The sequence below is a fragment of the Dama dama genome, chromosome 19, assembly GCF_033118175.1.
Source record: "Dama dama isolate Ldn47 chromosome 19, ASM3311817v1, whole genome shotgun sequence".
NCBI lineage: Eukaryota > Metazoa > Chordata > Mammalia > Artiodactyla > Cervidae > Dama > Dama dama.
This window is the reverse complement of record NC_083699.1, coordinates 64,596,298-64,612,001: the sequence shown is the minus strand read 5'-3', so window position 1 is coordinate 64,612,001 and position 15,704 is coordinate 64,596,298. Positions and strand designations below refer to the sequence as shown.

Sequence of the window (15,704 nt, the reverse complement as noted above, 5' to 3'; positions counted from 1 at the left end):
CTTTGTATCGCGTCACTGCAGAATGGCTGAGTGTCACGCCCCAACCCTGCGTTCACCACACACCTTATTTCTCTTGGTGCAGTGGTCCTCAGGAGCACGTCTGTCAGTTTATAGCACAGATGTTGGCGCCATGCCGGGACTGTCTGGAGTTACCCCACAGCTGTGTCCGGAGCTCCCGACACCGTGGACCTCTCAGAAACCCCCTTCCCAGCCCGGACATGTTCAGCGTCCTTGTTCTGATCCTTTCCCCCCGACCTTGTCGCCCACATCTCTTCCATGGGTTCCCTCTGCTTATTAATCTGCGCGGTTCTGGAGCGTTACCCTGATGTCTTCATTTATCTTTAAAATCCCCCCTCAGAGATGCGTTCATTTCAGCTGCTACCTCCGGGCAGAAAACTCCTGATTTTCCAGCCCCAGAACCAAGCTTTCCCAGTTTCCTGCTGCTGCTGCAGAACCTGAAAAGAGTCCCCCCAACACCCCGCCCCCAACCCCGCCAGGTCACCACCAACTCCTGCAGCCAGCTGGGGCTGAACTCCACTTCCTGAGCGTGAACTTCAGGGATGTGGAACTGCACCACCTTCAGAGCGCGTTGTAGGCCTGGAAGCGCTTTACAGCTGCTGGGCGCGGCCGGGTGACCGCCTGCAGGGTCGCCCTCTGGGTCTTCGCTCTTCCTTCTGGGCCCTGGGTGCGTCTGTTGCTGGCGCCGCCCTGTCCCTCCACAGCTCTCTCCAGCCCGCCTCTGTTTCCCACCGCCCCACCCCTTCCCTGCCCTTTGTTCACAGCCTGAAGTTCTACCTCGATCATAGCACATCTCAGCTTAGAATCATGATCCCATGTCCCTCCAGCCTGGCCCCTTTCTCGCCATGCCGCTCACCTCCCTCTAAGGCGAGTAGAGTGTCTGCCGAGCCTGGTGATGCTGCAGGTGGGTCTCTGACCTGCCCACTCCCGTCATGCGCCCAGGGGCCCGTGTGCGGCAGCCTCCAGCCCTGTTCCTCTCTGCATCTCGGCTAACCATCCAGTAACACCTTCCATCTGCCAGAGTTCTTTCCCTTTCCTTTAAATTTTATTTTTCAATTGAAGTAGAGTTGACTTTTTTTTTTTTTGCCTCTTCATACCAGCCGTGAGCAAGAATAGTGGAGTGGTTGCTATTTCCTTCTCCAGGGGAACCACGTTTTGTCAGAACTCTTCAGCATGACCTGTCTGTCTTGGGTGGCCCTACACAGCATGGCCCATGGCTTCATTGAGTTACTCAAGCCCCTTTGACTCAATGGATCACGACTCAATGGACATGAATATGAGCAAAGGCCAGGAGACAGGTTAGGACAGAGGAGCGTGGCCTGCTGCAGTCCGTGGGGTCGCAAAGAGTAGGACACAGCTTAGCAACAGAACAATAGCAACAGCATAGTTGATTTACCATGTTGTGTTAGTTGAGGTGCTCAGCAAAGTGATCCAGTTATACATATATATATATATTCAGTTATACATTTATACATACTCTGTTTTAGATTCTCTTCCATTATAGATTATTATAAGATGTTGAGTATAACTCCCTGTGCTACACAGTAGGTCCTTGATGGTTATTTCTTTTATATATAATACTGTGTATGTGTTAATCTCAAATCCCTAATTTACCCTTCCCCACCCTTCCCCTTTGGTAACTGTTAGCTTGTTTTCCATGTCTGTGGGTCTATTTCTGTTGTGTATAGAAGTTCATTTGTATCAGTTTTTTGATTCCACATATAAGTGATATCATTTCATATTTGGCCTTGTCTGGTAGAGTTCCTTCTCTGGTTTTTCTGTTATAGAGGGTTTTTTCCCAATGGTTTTCTGTAATGTGCGTAGTGAAAACATGGAAGTCAAGTTTCACGGCGAAACTAGGGCAAGTCTCTTGGGAAACAGTTTGCTGTTTGGAAAGTGTTTTCGCAGTGAGCTCACTGGACGGGGCGATGAGCCGGGCCTTGAGTGGTCCCCCTGTGTGAGATGAGCCTGCCGCTGGGCAGAGAACCCACAGCCACATGAATTTTGTGCCCTGGCTCAAATGTGTGATTTTCATATTGTTTTCAAGTATTAAAAAGCCACGTTGTAATTTCCAACAAGAACTTCATAAATGGTTTCTCTTTCATTAATTCAACCCCTTGATGTTTTGCTGTACTTAGAAGCTTTCGTGAAAGAACACGTTACCTCTGCATTTCAGTTTAGAAGTCCTGGGTTCCAGAGTTCCCTCATTTGACTTGAAAACTCTTTACCTGCACAGTAATATTTATTGGAAAGTGATAAAGACAAAAGTAGTGTTGTTAACTCAGAGAGGACATTACTTTCAAGAACACACACACACACGGAAGCAGAAAGATTCCTGAGGGAGTTTCGTTCTCAGCAGTGGGCTGACTTGTCGGGCCGTGGAGCACAAGGGTGACGGTCCTCTCGTGACGCCGAGTGTAGAAACTGCCGCAGAGATAACCCAGGATGGGTGGGAAACACTGCTGGGGATCGAACTGACTTGTCTTCTGCAGACCTTGGCCCTTGGTTCACACGTGCCCTGTGGTTAGCCGTCCCTGGAGTCCTGAGAGGGGGTCCGCTTGGCCCATGCCTTCCGGGATCGTCCCCGAGCCGCTCCTGCCACTGGGGCGCCCTTTGTCCTCCGAGGGCAGCCTTGGGGCTCTGGGGCGTGGAGTGATGGGGCAGGGCGTGGATGGCGTATCTCTTGTACAAGCTCATTGACGAGTTTGCGAATGATGCCCAGCTGTTAACATTTGAGTCGGGGAGATACTTACCTGCTGTGTGTCACACAGTCACAGAGTCTGTGTCAAAGGAACCGCCCCCCGCCCTTTGCTGTCTGGCCATTCTCTTTCACAGCAGCCTTAGCCCTTCTCTGACTTCTCTGACTTTGTATCTTCACTGGAAACAGCTGCAGCGTCTGTGTCAGGGCGGGGCGGGTGCGGGAGGGCTCGGGAGGAAGCGTCTGCGATCTGAAACTGATGGACGGCTTGAGTGGAGGGGGACTTCTAGGACTCAGAAGATGTCAGCACTGTTGCCGAGAAGCTGCTGTCCCCCAAGCACTTAACGTTACTAGCAAACGTCTTTTGTAATTACCAAAGTCTGGGTCCCTGGGGGGGTGGGGTGAAAGGAGATTTGGTATCTTGTCTAAAATCTGACATAAAGTCCTCACCAAAAAACATAGATTTGCTTATTTTGAAAACAGAATGTTCTTACTTGATATGCAACTTGTAAACAGAAAATAAAGAAGTGGTCTACAGGAATACAGTAATATAAAATATATTAATTACTAATAGTTCTTCCTATAACCATATCTGTAGAGACGTTTGTCTTACACTAACATGAGGAGTTAACTTTCAAAACATTTTTATGAAAGGCATTCCTGATTTATTTTCAATTTAATGTGAGGTTTAATTTTTACTCTGCCTTTAGTTGAAACTGCCTACTTTTCATCTGCTTGAGTCCTGTATTAAAACCTTATCTTGAAGTTGATTTATGAAGTGGGTTTCTGGGTTATGTTAAATCTATAGATTTTCCTAACACATTAGTTCCAGAAATTTAGGAGATACTGGTAATTGGACACTAATGTGGAATCCACTGTGTTCAGTCCCTCAGTTGTGTCCGATTCTGTGACCCCATGGACCATAGCCCCGCCAGGCTCCTCTGTCCACGGAACTCTCCAGGCAAGAAGACTGAAGTGGGTTACCCTTTCTTACTCCCAGGGATCTTCCCAATCTGGGAATCGAACTCATGTCTCTTGAGTCTCCTGCATTGGCAAGGGGAATTCTCTACCACTAGCGCCACCTGGGAAGCCCTTAACAACAGCAGTGTAGAAGCATCTTGTGCCTTGTAAACAATATGAGGTTCCATGTGGCAAGTCTTTCGGGCTGGCAGCTGGATGTCTGATGTCTGCGCTGAGATTTAACACCTGTGCATTTAAGGAGTGTTGATGAATGTATTTGCATTAATGCAAATCATGGTTATAAAACCAGTCACTCTACCGGGCCTTGCATTATGGTGACATATTAATGTAATATATGCAGAGAAAATTAGATAACTGAAAGCAGTTTTTTCCTTCAACTCATGCCTTGATGTCATGCCCCATCTATCTGCTTTTGTCTAGCCGGAGACACTTATTCTGTTGATTTCACATTAAACATAAATGACTTCTGTTTTTTAATAATGAGTTGGTAAGTGGAGCCCAGAAAATTGTTTACAGTTGTCCTTAAGAAAATAGCTTCGAAAAGTGCTTTGTAGAAACATTATTTAAACCACGCTCGTGGGCCCACATCAGGACCGAGATGCTGTCCGTTGGTGTGTAGCCTGTCGGGAGGCCGAGCGTCCCCTGCCCCTGGCCGCTGCCCTGGTTGGAGTGCGCTCCCCTCTCGGGCAGCTCTGCTCGTGGTACCGTGGGCACCGTGGAGGCCCCGAGTCACGCGGGATACCTGTGCCCTGGTCCTTAGTTGCAGCCTTTGCCTGCACACCAGGCCGCCTCGGGAAAGTGGCTTCAGTCTCGGGTCCTCTGAGTTCCCATCTGTGGAACCACCACCGCCCGCCTCCCGTGAGCCTGGCGAGATGGAGAGCGCCGGTAGGCCCCCGGGGCTGGGGAGGCGTGGACACCCTCACTCTGACTCGCTGAGCAGGCACTCGGACCATCAGGAGTCGCCCCGCGCTGCAGCGTGGAGGACCTGGCGGAGGCTGGCCCTGCCTCGCGCTCACGATGCCCCACGCATCCCCTCCAGGCAGAGTTGTCAGCCAAGTGGGACCGAGACCTCGGCCTGCCGGGTGGGCAGGTGGGAAGGCCGGCCTGGCCCCAGGCCCTTCCGGAAGCCCAAGGCCCCAAGCGCACCCTGGAAGGGCACCCCCCCCCTCCCCCAGCCCCGGGAGAAGGGACACAGATATGAGGAGCGTGCATGGACTCACGCCCTGGTCGGGGACTGTCAGCATCATTATAAAGATACTCTGCAGCTGCAGAACGGGCCAGGCTGGCAGCTCCTCCTCCCCAGGGGGTCCTGAGTTCACTCCATGACAGGTGGGGCCTGGGGGCGTTTCTTCCCTCCCATGTCTGGGCTCCGCTGACCGGTGACCCCATCTCCTGGGCTGGCGCCCGAGGATCCCCCACTGCTCTGCCCCGCATGTGGTGATGGACCTGCCCTGTCCCCTCCCGGTGCCTGCCTCCCTCCCCCGGGGAGTCGGCCGCCCCCAGGGTGTAGATGCTGCTTGCAGCTCAGGAGTCGCTCCGTCCCAGGTACTGGGAGGAGGACTTGGTGCTGAGCCGCCCCACGCCCTGCCCTGGCTCAGGGGTCTCGATGTCGGCCTGGGAGCAGGCGGGCAGTGGCAGTGGGACCCCGGCTCTGGGAGTCCCGCCTGCTCGCGGCTCCAGGCCTCCTGCACTTCACGGGCACTCAGCAGGGAGCTCAGGTCCCCCGCACGCGGAGCTTCAGGGCCTGATCGTCCCCAGGGCAGAGGAGGGGTCACAGACCCCAGGGCAGGGCGGTGTCTGTCTCCAGCTCCTGGAAGTGGAATGGGTGCTTCTGAAGCCCTGTTGTGTCTTTTGCACTTAAAAGGTGCAGCACCTTTGGCGATACCTGAAACTGGAAGATGCTTCTAAGAATAATAGTGTGACCTGTTGTTGCTCTGAGCCTTGTCACAGCAGGCTTTTCATACCAAGCTAGTATTAGCGAGCACAGGACAAGAAGGCCCGCCCCCGGAGGTGCCTGGCCCCCAGGTGGGTGGGGAGCCCCCTGGGACATTGCTCTCGGCAGGCTCCAGCCACAAGCCTCCCCTCCTCTGATCCCCGCACTATTGTGAACCCTCATCAAGCCTTTCATTAAACTCAGCTTGCAGGTGGGAAATACATCGTCGCTCACCATATTTACATCTTGCGCTTGATGCCGAAGCTGAGGAACCCACGTGAACCTGTGCCTGTCCTGTACCCCTGCTCCCCCAGTGCGGACCTCTGGTGACCGCCTTCCCCCACAGGTTGTCTGGACCCCCGATCTTCCCTCGGGGCTGTCACCGCTCCTGCATTGCCCACTTGTCTCAGGACCGGCTGCCTTTCCTTGCTTTTCCCCCTCGGTTTGAATGATGAGGGCACGACTGGCCAGTTCTTTGACACTGAGCTGTGACAGCCAGCATCCTTGCTGGAAGGCGTCCTGGCTGCTTGGTGTCTCTTATTTGGCTCGACATCAAAGCTGAGAAAGGTTGCTGATGACGGTATGAACCTTTTCAGTATGCAAACTATGGAATGGTACGAATGACTTTCCATCGGCATCGCCGAGTTCTGAACTATTCGTTTTTGTCACTGCCTGTTCCGTATGTCACGCGATAGAGTAGAATACTTTACAGGAATGACTCAGACCTTGAAGAGCGAATGTGGAAAGACTGAATTCCTAAGCGGGAGGCCTGCACGGGGCTGCAGACTTCCTGCAGACAGCGACCGAGTCCTTTAGGTCACCAGCCCCAGTGTGCGCCCTCATAGGAAGCCTCACAGACAATGAAGGAAGGCCTGAGTGAACACCTGCTTCAGCCTTCAAACTTCACAGTGTTTACTGTCATTTTCTTACAACAGTGGACGTTGATAAATGCTGTGTGACTCACTTTAAGAATCTGGTGTACTTCTTAAGAGGCGTGTTGATTATGCTTTATTTAAATAAGTACAACTAATAAAATATGGTGCTCTTCAAGTTATATAAATAATCCAACCTACATACATTTAGTTTCCATAAAATAATTACTGTGACAGCCAGTGATAAGTACTATAAAGAAAAACTAGGCAGAATTTAAGGAATGGAAAATGATGGAGTGGTGTTTGTTATATAAAGTAAAATGGTCATGCAACAGAGATGAGTAATATTATCATGTGAAATATTTGGACATTTAAATACAAAAAGCTAATGATCAACAGGGACCTACTATAAAGCACAGAGAAGCCTACTCAGTATTCTGTAATAACATGTAGAAGAAAAGAATCAGAAGAAGAATGGATATATGTATAACCGAATCACTTAGCTGCAGACCTGAAACTAATACAGCATTGTAATCAGCTGTACTCCAATATTAAAATTAAATTTAAAAACATAAATACAAAAAGCGAGAGTCTACCCTTATGGCGAGGATCATAATTGTACCCGTTTGAATCATGAGAACCGAATCTGGCCATCCCATTTTCACAGCAATTTCAGAGCCAAAAAGTTTACTTCAGACAGATCTTTTCCCAACACTTTGGTGAGTAAAATAATGGGTCACCTGTACCCTGTTCCTTTTGCTTAATTCAGGCATAGCTCCTAAAATAAGCACAAGCAGTCTGGAACAAGAACTCAACGCTGGATTTTTAAAATTAGTGATAGGCACGCTGAAAACACTGGTTTGGGTGATAGCGTTTGTGATGCATCACATAAATGCTGTTTTTGATCCTCATTGGAAGTTTTAAACTCATTCTCAAACAGAGGCATCTTGGGTGAAGAGAGTGAGGCGTTTGGGTGCTGCAGCTTTCCATAAGGTGATGGAAGAGGTGGTGTTTAGAATGAAGAACGGATCGGAGGTGCACCCATGTTCACTTCTATCGTCATACTGAAAGGGACTTTGGTGCTGGCTCGAGGGTCACATCCAGTGTGGCCACCTTGGGGAGACACTCCTCGCAGTCTGGTCTGAGGGCTTGTGTAGGGAGGCGTGGCTTGACCACTTTCCCCGTGAACCTGAGCAGGACGTCAGGTGGGGGGTTGTGTGGCCGGGGGAGGGCCGGGCCCCAGCAGGGACCCTCCTGCGTCCAGCTGTCCGTGTGACCGCCTGTCTGGGTGTTTCCCTTGCAGATGATCCAGTCCCTCAAGGCAGTGATCGAGAATGCAGACGCCGTGTATGAAAAGATTGTACACTGCCAGAAGGCAGGTGAGTGAGAATCTGTTTCTTTCCTTTAAAGTTTTTGTAGCATCATCTATTTTACCCCTAAGCCATTTCATCTTTTTGATACTGTATTTAAAAGAAATCAGATATAAAAAGTGTTTTTTCATGGCTAAAGAAAATACTAATTCCTTAGTTCTCAAGGAATTCCTTGTTTCCTTGGTTCTGCATAACAGACTTACATGGAATGTGTGTGGGGGGGGGAGCGTGGGGGGAGCATTTAAAACATATTGACATGGTCTGGGGCATGGCTTAATGGTCCATAACCGTTAAAGGTTCCCAAGCATTCCTAACCTGCAGCTCAGACTGAGACCCCGAGCGTTCATCTGTTCCTCCTGCGTGTTCCCTGAGCGGCCACCCCCATGAGCCATGACTTCATAGCAGACGCAGGACAGGGGAGACTCCTGAGCAGGGAGTTACCCAGTTACCGCCTCTTGAAACTGTTAATGCACCGGCATTTCCACATGCTGATGGATTCTTCCATTTCACAACCAAATGTTACGCTGGATTATAAAATTCTGCTTACGTAAACAACCATCTCATTAGTTTTAGCTATGATAAAACCCAAAAGGTCAAGTGTTCTGCATTATTATACGAATAGGCAAAATGGACTTCTTTCAATTTTCAAATTTTAAGTGTCAGTATGGAGAGTATTCATAATTCATAAATAAGGAAACTGTCCTTAATTTCATGGGGGTTTTAGCTGCTGTTTTTTCAAATCAAGAGACCGTGACTATTACCTGGCCTTAAAAAAAGTCATCTCTTATCTCAGAAATGAACTCGTTTATAATAGATTAAAGGCAAAGATACGTGGAACAATTTCTCTTCTGGTGTTTTTGAAGAATATGCACATTAGACAAAAGTCCTCAACTTGTTAGCAAAGTATTGTTATATTAGCAAAGTAGTCTTTCTACATCTAGTCCTTTGTGAAACACAACCACAACTAGAGCAAGTTACAACAATTACCATATAATAATTACCATTTTTATCATGTTACTACCCTCCATAAAAATCATCAAATCTAAAGTTCTGACCAAACTTCTAAGTTCCTATGCACGGTCATTGCTGACTGGCCCAATTACTTTGCCAATATTATATATAAAAATTATTAATTCAATCATCTGTTCATCTAATAAATATGTTTTGAACTTGTACTGTGCATACGGTACTTGTAAGACCTATTACATACCAAAATATTAAAAAATAGGCAAGATTTTTGTTTTCTAGAACCTTCAGATCAAACAGGAAGTATGCAAGTAAGCACGCACAGTCAAACAGATACAGTCCTTGGCGTGTGTGACTTGGGGCCCTGGACTTGGCTGGGGTGGCCGTGGGGGACCCTGGTGTATTAGTGGAAGGGGAGACGCTGAGCTTTCAGTGGCGATCACGGTGGCTGAGTGCGGAGGACCACTGAGCGCAGGCCCTATCGGAAGGAGCAGGTCCGGGGTCGTTGGTCCAGCTGGGCTCTGTCGCCTCCCCTCCACTGTGTTTCCACGCAGACTCCAAGAGGCAGGGCCTCTGCTCCCTCCTGTCAGCCTGTCCCCGTCTCTCTGGAGAGCTTTCCTGATTCCAGGGCTTGGGTCATGGACCTGTTTCGTTCAGCCCCTCAGACGTGTCTGGTTCAGCCGACGAGCTTCTTGAGTCACTGCGTCTTCTGCTAACATGTCCTGTCTTCCGAACAGGGCGGTGACCTCCTGCGCACCAGGCTTGCAGGCCGGGTGACTCTCTGTTTCACCCATGACATCTAATATCTGTGCGGCGGAGTCGCTCAGAGAGAAACTGGCTAAATGTGACTTGGCTTTTATGAAGTATTGGATTCTATAAAATGCATGTACTGCTATGAGAGTTGTGGACTTTTAGCATCTAAAACTGCTTTTACTGGGGAAAAAGGAGCTGGTTATTCATTTAACAATTTGAGTTATTGGCATTTCTTTGCAGCTTCGTTGGCTTATGACATTTGATGATGTCTGGCATCGTGCAGCTTTATATCGTTTTTCTGTTTGATTTCAGTAAGGGATATATTTGCTCATATTTAAAAAGCTGAGGAGTCTTGCCTGTTGAGGGTTTTGCTTTGGGTGGGGGTGCGGATAACCACTGTAATGTTGTGAGCTGCTCTGGGTTGAAAGCCCTTCAGAGTCACGTCCGATCGTCACTCGGTTTCACAATTACTGCCGGCCGCCTACACGGCCCTTCTGTTATCCCAAGTGCTTATTTTAGAGCCTCGGAAGCTTTGTTTCTTGTGTTTATAGTTATCGTAAGGCAGATCATTCTTAGTCATCTGAAGAGTTGCTAGTCAGTATTGGGCTCAAAAACATTTGCATAAGATTTTACTTTTGGTAAGTAATTATTCTTCTGCTTGCAGAGCTTTAATCTTGCAATGAGAAAGAGAAGAAACAGGTCCCCAAAGTGCTAGAAGGGAGGATTGTTCTAGAAGTATTCCAGACTTTTAAACACAGATTTCTAGTCTTACTATATAAACCTTCGTGTAAATACGTAAGTGAGAATAAAGAGTTGCACACCCACCTCTCATCCCATGTTAAAAACTGCACCCAGTTTGGACAGGTTCAGACTCCCCGCTGTGTAACTGATTTTTCGGAGCTAGAAATGTCTCTCCTGATGCCGTCGTTGAGAATAGGGACTGAGGCTGGGGAGGAACCGTGGGAAGGGAAGACCTGCAGCCAGCATTGGGCCGGAGACCTGCATGCCAAGCAGTGACCCAGAGGAGCCAAGGGAGCTGGTGGGGACAGCCAGGCGGCGACCACCAGGGCTCCTGAAGAGCCCGCTCTTCAAGGAAGAGAGTATGGCAGCGCGGACGTTTAGAGGATTTAAAGTGAAAGTGAAGTCGCTCAGTCGTGTCTGACTCGTTGCGACCTCATGGACTATAGCCTACCAGGCTCCTCCATCCATGGAATTCTCCAGGCAAGAGTCCTGGAGTGGGTTGCCATTTCCTTCTCCAGAGGATCTTCCCCAACCAGCGATTGAACCTGGGTCTCTTGCATTGCAAACAGATACTTTTACCACCTGAACCAGGAGGATTAAAAAGAAATCTTAATAAGAAAACTATGTTCCTAGGAATGTGGAAGATCCAGTGAAGAGGCAAAGAGTGAGTGTGAAAGTCGCTCAGTTGTGTCTGATTCTTTGCAACCCCATCGACTGTACAGTCCCTGGAATTCTCCAGGCCAGAGTACTGAAGTGGGTAGCCTTTCCCTTCTCCAGGGGATCTTCTCAACCCAGGGATCGAACCCAAGTCTCCCGCATTGCAGGTAGATTCTCTACCAGCTGAGCCACCAGGGAAGCCCAAGAATCCTGGGGTGGGTAGCCTATCCCTTCTCCAGTGGAGGCAAAGAGGACAGTGCACCTGCTAAAAGATGCACCTGGGATGAAGGATGCAGGAAGTGAGAAGGCAGGCGTCAAGTGTAGCCGTGAAACGCTTGACCCTAGAAAGCGGGGAGAAGCGCCCTTCTGAGATAATGCAGAGCTGCACTACGTAGGTGCCTTGTGGAGGGGAGGGGTGTCTTCCCCTGGAAAGGGGGGACACCAGCCCTGGGGAGGGCAGAAGGAGGGGCCAGGGCAGGCAGGCAGGATATGGAGCGTTTTCTCAGAGCCAGAGGCGCCAGCAGCAGAGGCTGACTGAACGTTCGGATCACGGGGAGGGATGTGGGCTGTGTGAGTCCTGGCCGCCATGGAGTACAGGACGGGTCTGAGTTGAGTAACAGCACACGTCCTCCTCGTCTAGCAAGGGCTGTTCTCCCAGGAAGCAGCCAAGTGGGGGGTGTGGGTTAGGGACAAGCCTCCAGAGGGGTCAGCGCTGTCAGAGTCCCCCAAGGTCTTTCTAAAAGCCTGTAAAAGCTAACAAAAGATTGACCAGACTCTTCCAGGAGAAACATCTTTTCCTCTTTCTAATATCTAGCTCTTTCTCACCTTCAGTGGCTCCAAACCTGGCAGCCTGTGTTTGAATTTTAATTTTCTGTTTAGTCAGTTGAATCGATCTGTTTCATTAAAAAATAGGAAGATGATCTAGAAGGAAGCCCAGCCTGCTCTGCTTCAGTGCACTGGATGTTTTTATCGGGTGAATTTAAATGGAAAATCATTTGTTCTCTGGAAAGAAAAAAGAAATCAATGACAAACTTCCTGTTCAGGATGGTGAATTAACACATGTGTTTAATCTCTGCCCCATTCTGAGCCTCATTAAAATGACAGTAGGGTTTTCTTTCTTTTCTTTTTTTAGAAAAACTTTTAAGGACAAAGAAAAGGGGGGCAACAAAATTTTGGAAACTGAAAACCAGAGAACTGGCTCAGCTGAGCCTCCCCGAGAAAGCTGAGCCTGAAGCTGGCGGTGGCAGGGGGAGCCAGCCTGCAGTGTGGCTTCCGTGCCTTTGCGAGTTGGGAACGAGGTGGGGATAAGAGAGGACAGTTGTTGGAAAGCTGGATCCAGAAGCGATTAGATCCCAGTTGGCTGGGACGCCCTGTGTCCTGTCCACCCTGACGGTAGGGGAGGCTGAAAACAGCCAAATTCTCCTCCTTCATCTGAGCAGGCGGTGATGCTTGCTTCTCCCAGGCATTAATAGGTGATGCTTGGGAGAAAAGTCTCAACAGCATAAGCATGTTGCTTAGAAATACAGGGGGACTGCCCTCCTGATCTGGTGGTTAAGGGTCCACCTGCCGGCGCAGGGGACTCGGGTTCAGCCCCTGGTCTGGGATGACTCCACGTGCCCCCGGGCAGCTAAGCCCATGGGCCACGACTGTGGGCATGTGGCAGAACTGTGAGTGTGTGTGCGCGCTCTGGAGCCCGAGAGCCACGCTCCTGAGGCCACGGCCCGCGCGCTCCAGGACACCAGAGGCCCCGGCAATGAGGAGCCACACACCGCCAACAGAGAGAGGTCCCTTCTCGTGCAGCTCGAGAAAAGCGTGCATCACAATGAAGACCCAGCACAGCCAAAAGTAAATGAACAAAATTAAAAAGAAGAAACATGGGCCTAAGCGCTCCAAAAGGACCCGCACTCAGCTAAAGGGGCTGAACGTGACTGTGTCTGGAGAGGAGACGGGGGACCACCCTCTGCTCTTTAAACGGCATGCGTGCATATGTCTAACAAGCATTAAGTCACTACTCAGGTTTAATTGAGTTTGCTAAATCTACGAAGGAGGAAAGGAGAGCGGGAGGGGCGGGAGCTGTGGCCAGAGTCCCTGACCTCGGTGGTCCTGGAGCAGGCGTGGCCACCCCCCAGGCTTGGGAACGGGGGTGAGGCAGGCTTTGCCCCCGGGGAGCCCAGTGCAGAGGTGGGGTCCGCGCCTGCTGGGCAAGAGCCTGGCTCCTCGTCTGGTGGGACAGTCAGTTCCCTGCTGCCTGGGGATGTCTGTCAGGAAGAGGGCGACAGAGCTCCAAGTGAAAGAAAGCCTGGGACCCGCCCTCCCCCCCACCTGTTCAGGGGGTCCTCTGCTGGCAGGGGTGCAGTCACACGGAGTACAGTGGAGCGGAAGGCAGCTCGGAAATAACAGAAGCTTTCTTCACCCTTCATTTCCATCCATTTAATGGACATTTTCCTGTAATGGGTTCTGCACCATCCCTGCTTCCTTAAATGTGGCTCCCAAAAGTCATCTGAACTTTTGATGACCCAGGGTCATCTTGAGAAGCATCTATTATTTGCAGTGGCTGATGCAGCCGTATCCCCAAGAGCCTTAAGTTTTGGGGGGGAGCCCTTAACCTGCGTGCTGGGGCTTCCCGCTGTGCCTGTTAGGACCCCATTCCCAGGGGTCCTGGCTCAGTTCCAGCTTTCCTCCCGCCTTCGCTCCCCACTGCTCCTGTAACTCCCGCTGCGTCTCCCCCAGCCCGCCTGACTCTTGTGCTCTTCCTGATTTGCCGCCTCTGCCCTGCTGGCCTCTCTCCTGTGGCCTGTGATAGATTCGTCTTACCTCGAGGCAGAGAGCGCCCGACTGCGCGGAGTGGGGCGAGCAGGCAGGACGCCCGGCAGACCCCCGTGAGCAGGACGGGGTTGCTCAGAGCCTCTGTTGATCTGCAGACTCCTCGGAGTTCAGTGTGCTCGTAGGAGCCGGGGTTTCCGGAGAAGTGACCGGTCACCGTCCATCGCTTGCTCTGCTCACATCCTTGGCTCACCCAACACAGCACGCGTACAATCGTCTGTACAGGTCATCCTGGAAACTTCACGGGTGTTCTGTTAACAGGGTCCGATAAGGGAAGCCCAGGAGCCTGGGACTCCCGTCTCGGTCTGTGTCAGGCGGTTTCCCAGCCCTGGTTCACGGGGAGTGGGAGGGTGGTCCCTGGGGAGCGGGAGACCCGGGTCCTGGGCCCGTGTGCCGTGTCCTGCTGTGTGCTGCGGGCTCACTCACTCAACTTCTCTGGCTCCCTTTCCTCCTCCTAAGTGACAGTCTGCTTCCCCGGTGGCCCCAGGGCTTCTGAGATGCAGCGACCTCAGGTCAGTGGCCTACGCAGCAGTTGTGGAATGCCCTGATCACAGGCACTTAGGGGAGGAGACCGACAGGTGAGCCCCGCTGGGACACAGCTACATGACTGCAGCCCATCGGCGCGCTTCCAGGGGCAGCGCGTGCCTGACTCGGAAGGCCCAGAGTGAGCGCTCCGAAGGTGAGGCACGGAAACCCTTAATGCCTAGCAGCCTTCCTCTCCTGCAGGAAGATGCTGTCCAGATGCTCTCCAGGCACCTTAATTAACTGGTAGTCGGTGGCTTCCCTGCTGGCTCAGCTGGTAAAGAATGCACCTGCAATGTGGGAGACCTGGGTTCCATCCCTGGGTCGGGAAGATCCCCTGGAGAAGGGAAGGCTACCCACTCCAGTATTCTGGCCTGGAGAATTCCTTGGACTGCATAGTCCATGGGTTGGAAAAGAGTTGGACACAACTGAGCGACCTTCACTTCACAGTGAAACCACAGGCACCAAGAAGTCGTGAGGGTTCTGGGGGGCCCAGAGCTCAGCCTGCAGTTGAGCTGGGAGGGTGGCTCCTCTGGGAACAAGGCTGATGGAGGGGGAAAACCAGGGTGACTCTATCTGCAGGGGCAGCCCGGCCCAGGTCAGCAGAGGCCGCGATGCTGACGGGTGTGGGAGCGACAGGCTGGAGGAGACACCAGTCCAGAAGCTTTAACCGAACGTCTACACACACAAAGCACCCTGATGGGCTGTACCACATGGGAAGAGTTCTTACGGCAATGGCGAGGAGCACAGTGCAAAACAACCAGAAACTGAGAAAAAACGCCGGCGAAAGGTTACCAGGAGGCTGAAGTCTCTGATACATGAGGAACTCCTAAAGTCGATCAGAAAAAGGCCAGCAACCCCGATGTTTGTGTTCTCTGCAAAGAACAGGAACACAGGTCACAGCCAGGGGAATTCAGAAGACTCTAGAATGAAATGAAGATGTCCAGATGCACCCGTAAACCATGGACACCTGTGGCCGGCGGATGGACAGATTGGAACACAGCGTCTAAACCCGGCCTTCTCAAAGCGGAAGTCGAGTAGTCGGCGATGGAAAATAAAGAAGCAGAGTAAATACAAGGCTCACGGTGTCCTGCAGTGATGAGTGTTCTGGGATCAGTGAGGCCAGAGGCACAGGGCGGGCCTGGCGGGGTTGGGGGCGGATGGCTCCTTTCAATCAGGTGGTCAGCCCAGACCTCAGGGAAGCAGTGAGCTCGGTGCAGGCCTGACTGCAGGTGGCGAGCAAGCGTTTCAAGCCTCTGGAAGGGGATTGCTTCAGGCAGAGGGGCCGTGAGCCCAGCCGGGGTGGCAGGACCAGGCTGCACCAGCCAGGCTGGTGTTGGGAGGCCAGCCCTGCTCTCAGAGAGGTGCAC

At 51.3% G+C, this 15,704-nt stretch overlaps 1 protein-coding gene across 1 annotated transcript in view; it reads left to right on the top strand.

Moving 5' to 3' along the window:
• The window catches only part of PLCL2 (phospholipase C like 2), a 212,141-nt gene that overhangs the window by 145,414 nt on the left and 51,023 nt on the right, over positions 1-15,704 (top strand). Inside the window, exon 4 of the mRNA XM_061167252.1 lies at positions 7,806-7,881. Within this exon, the coding sequence (XP_061023235.1) occupies positions 7,806-7,881 (76 nt within the window). The remainder of the gene's footprint in view (positions 1-7,805; positions 7,882-15,704) is intronic.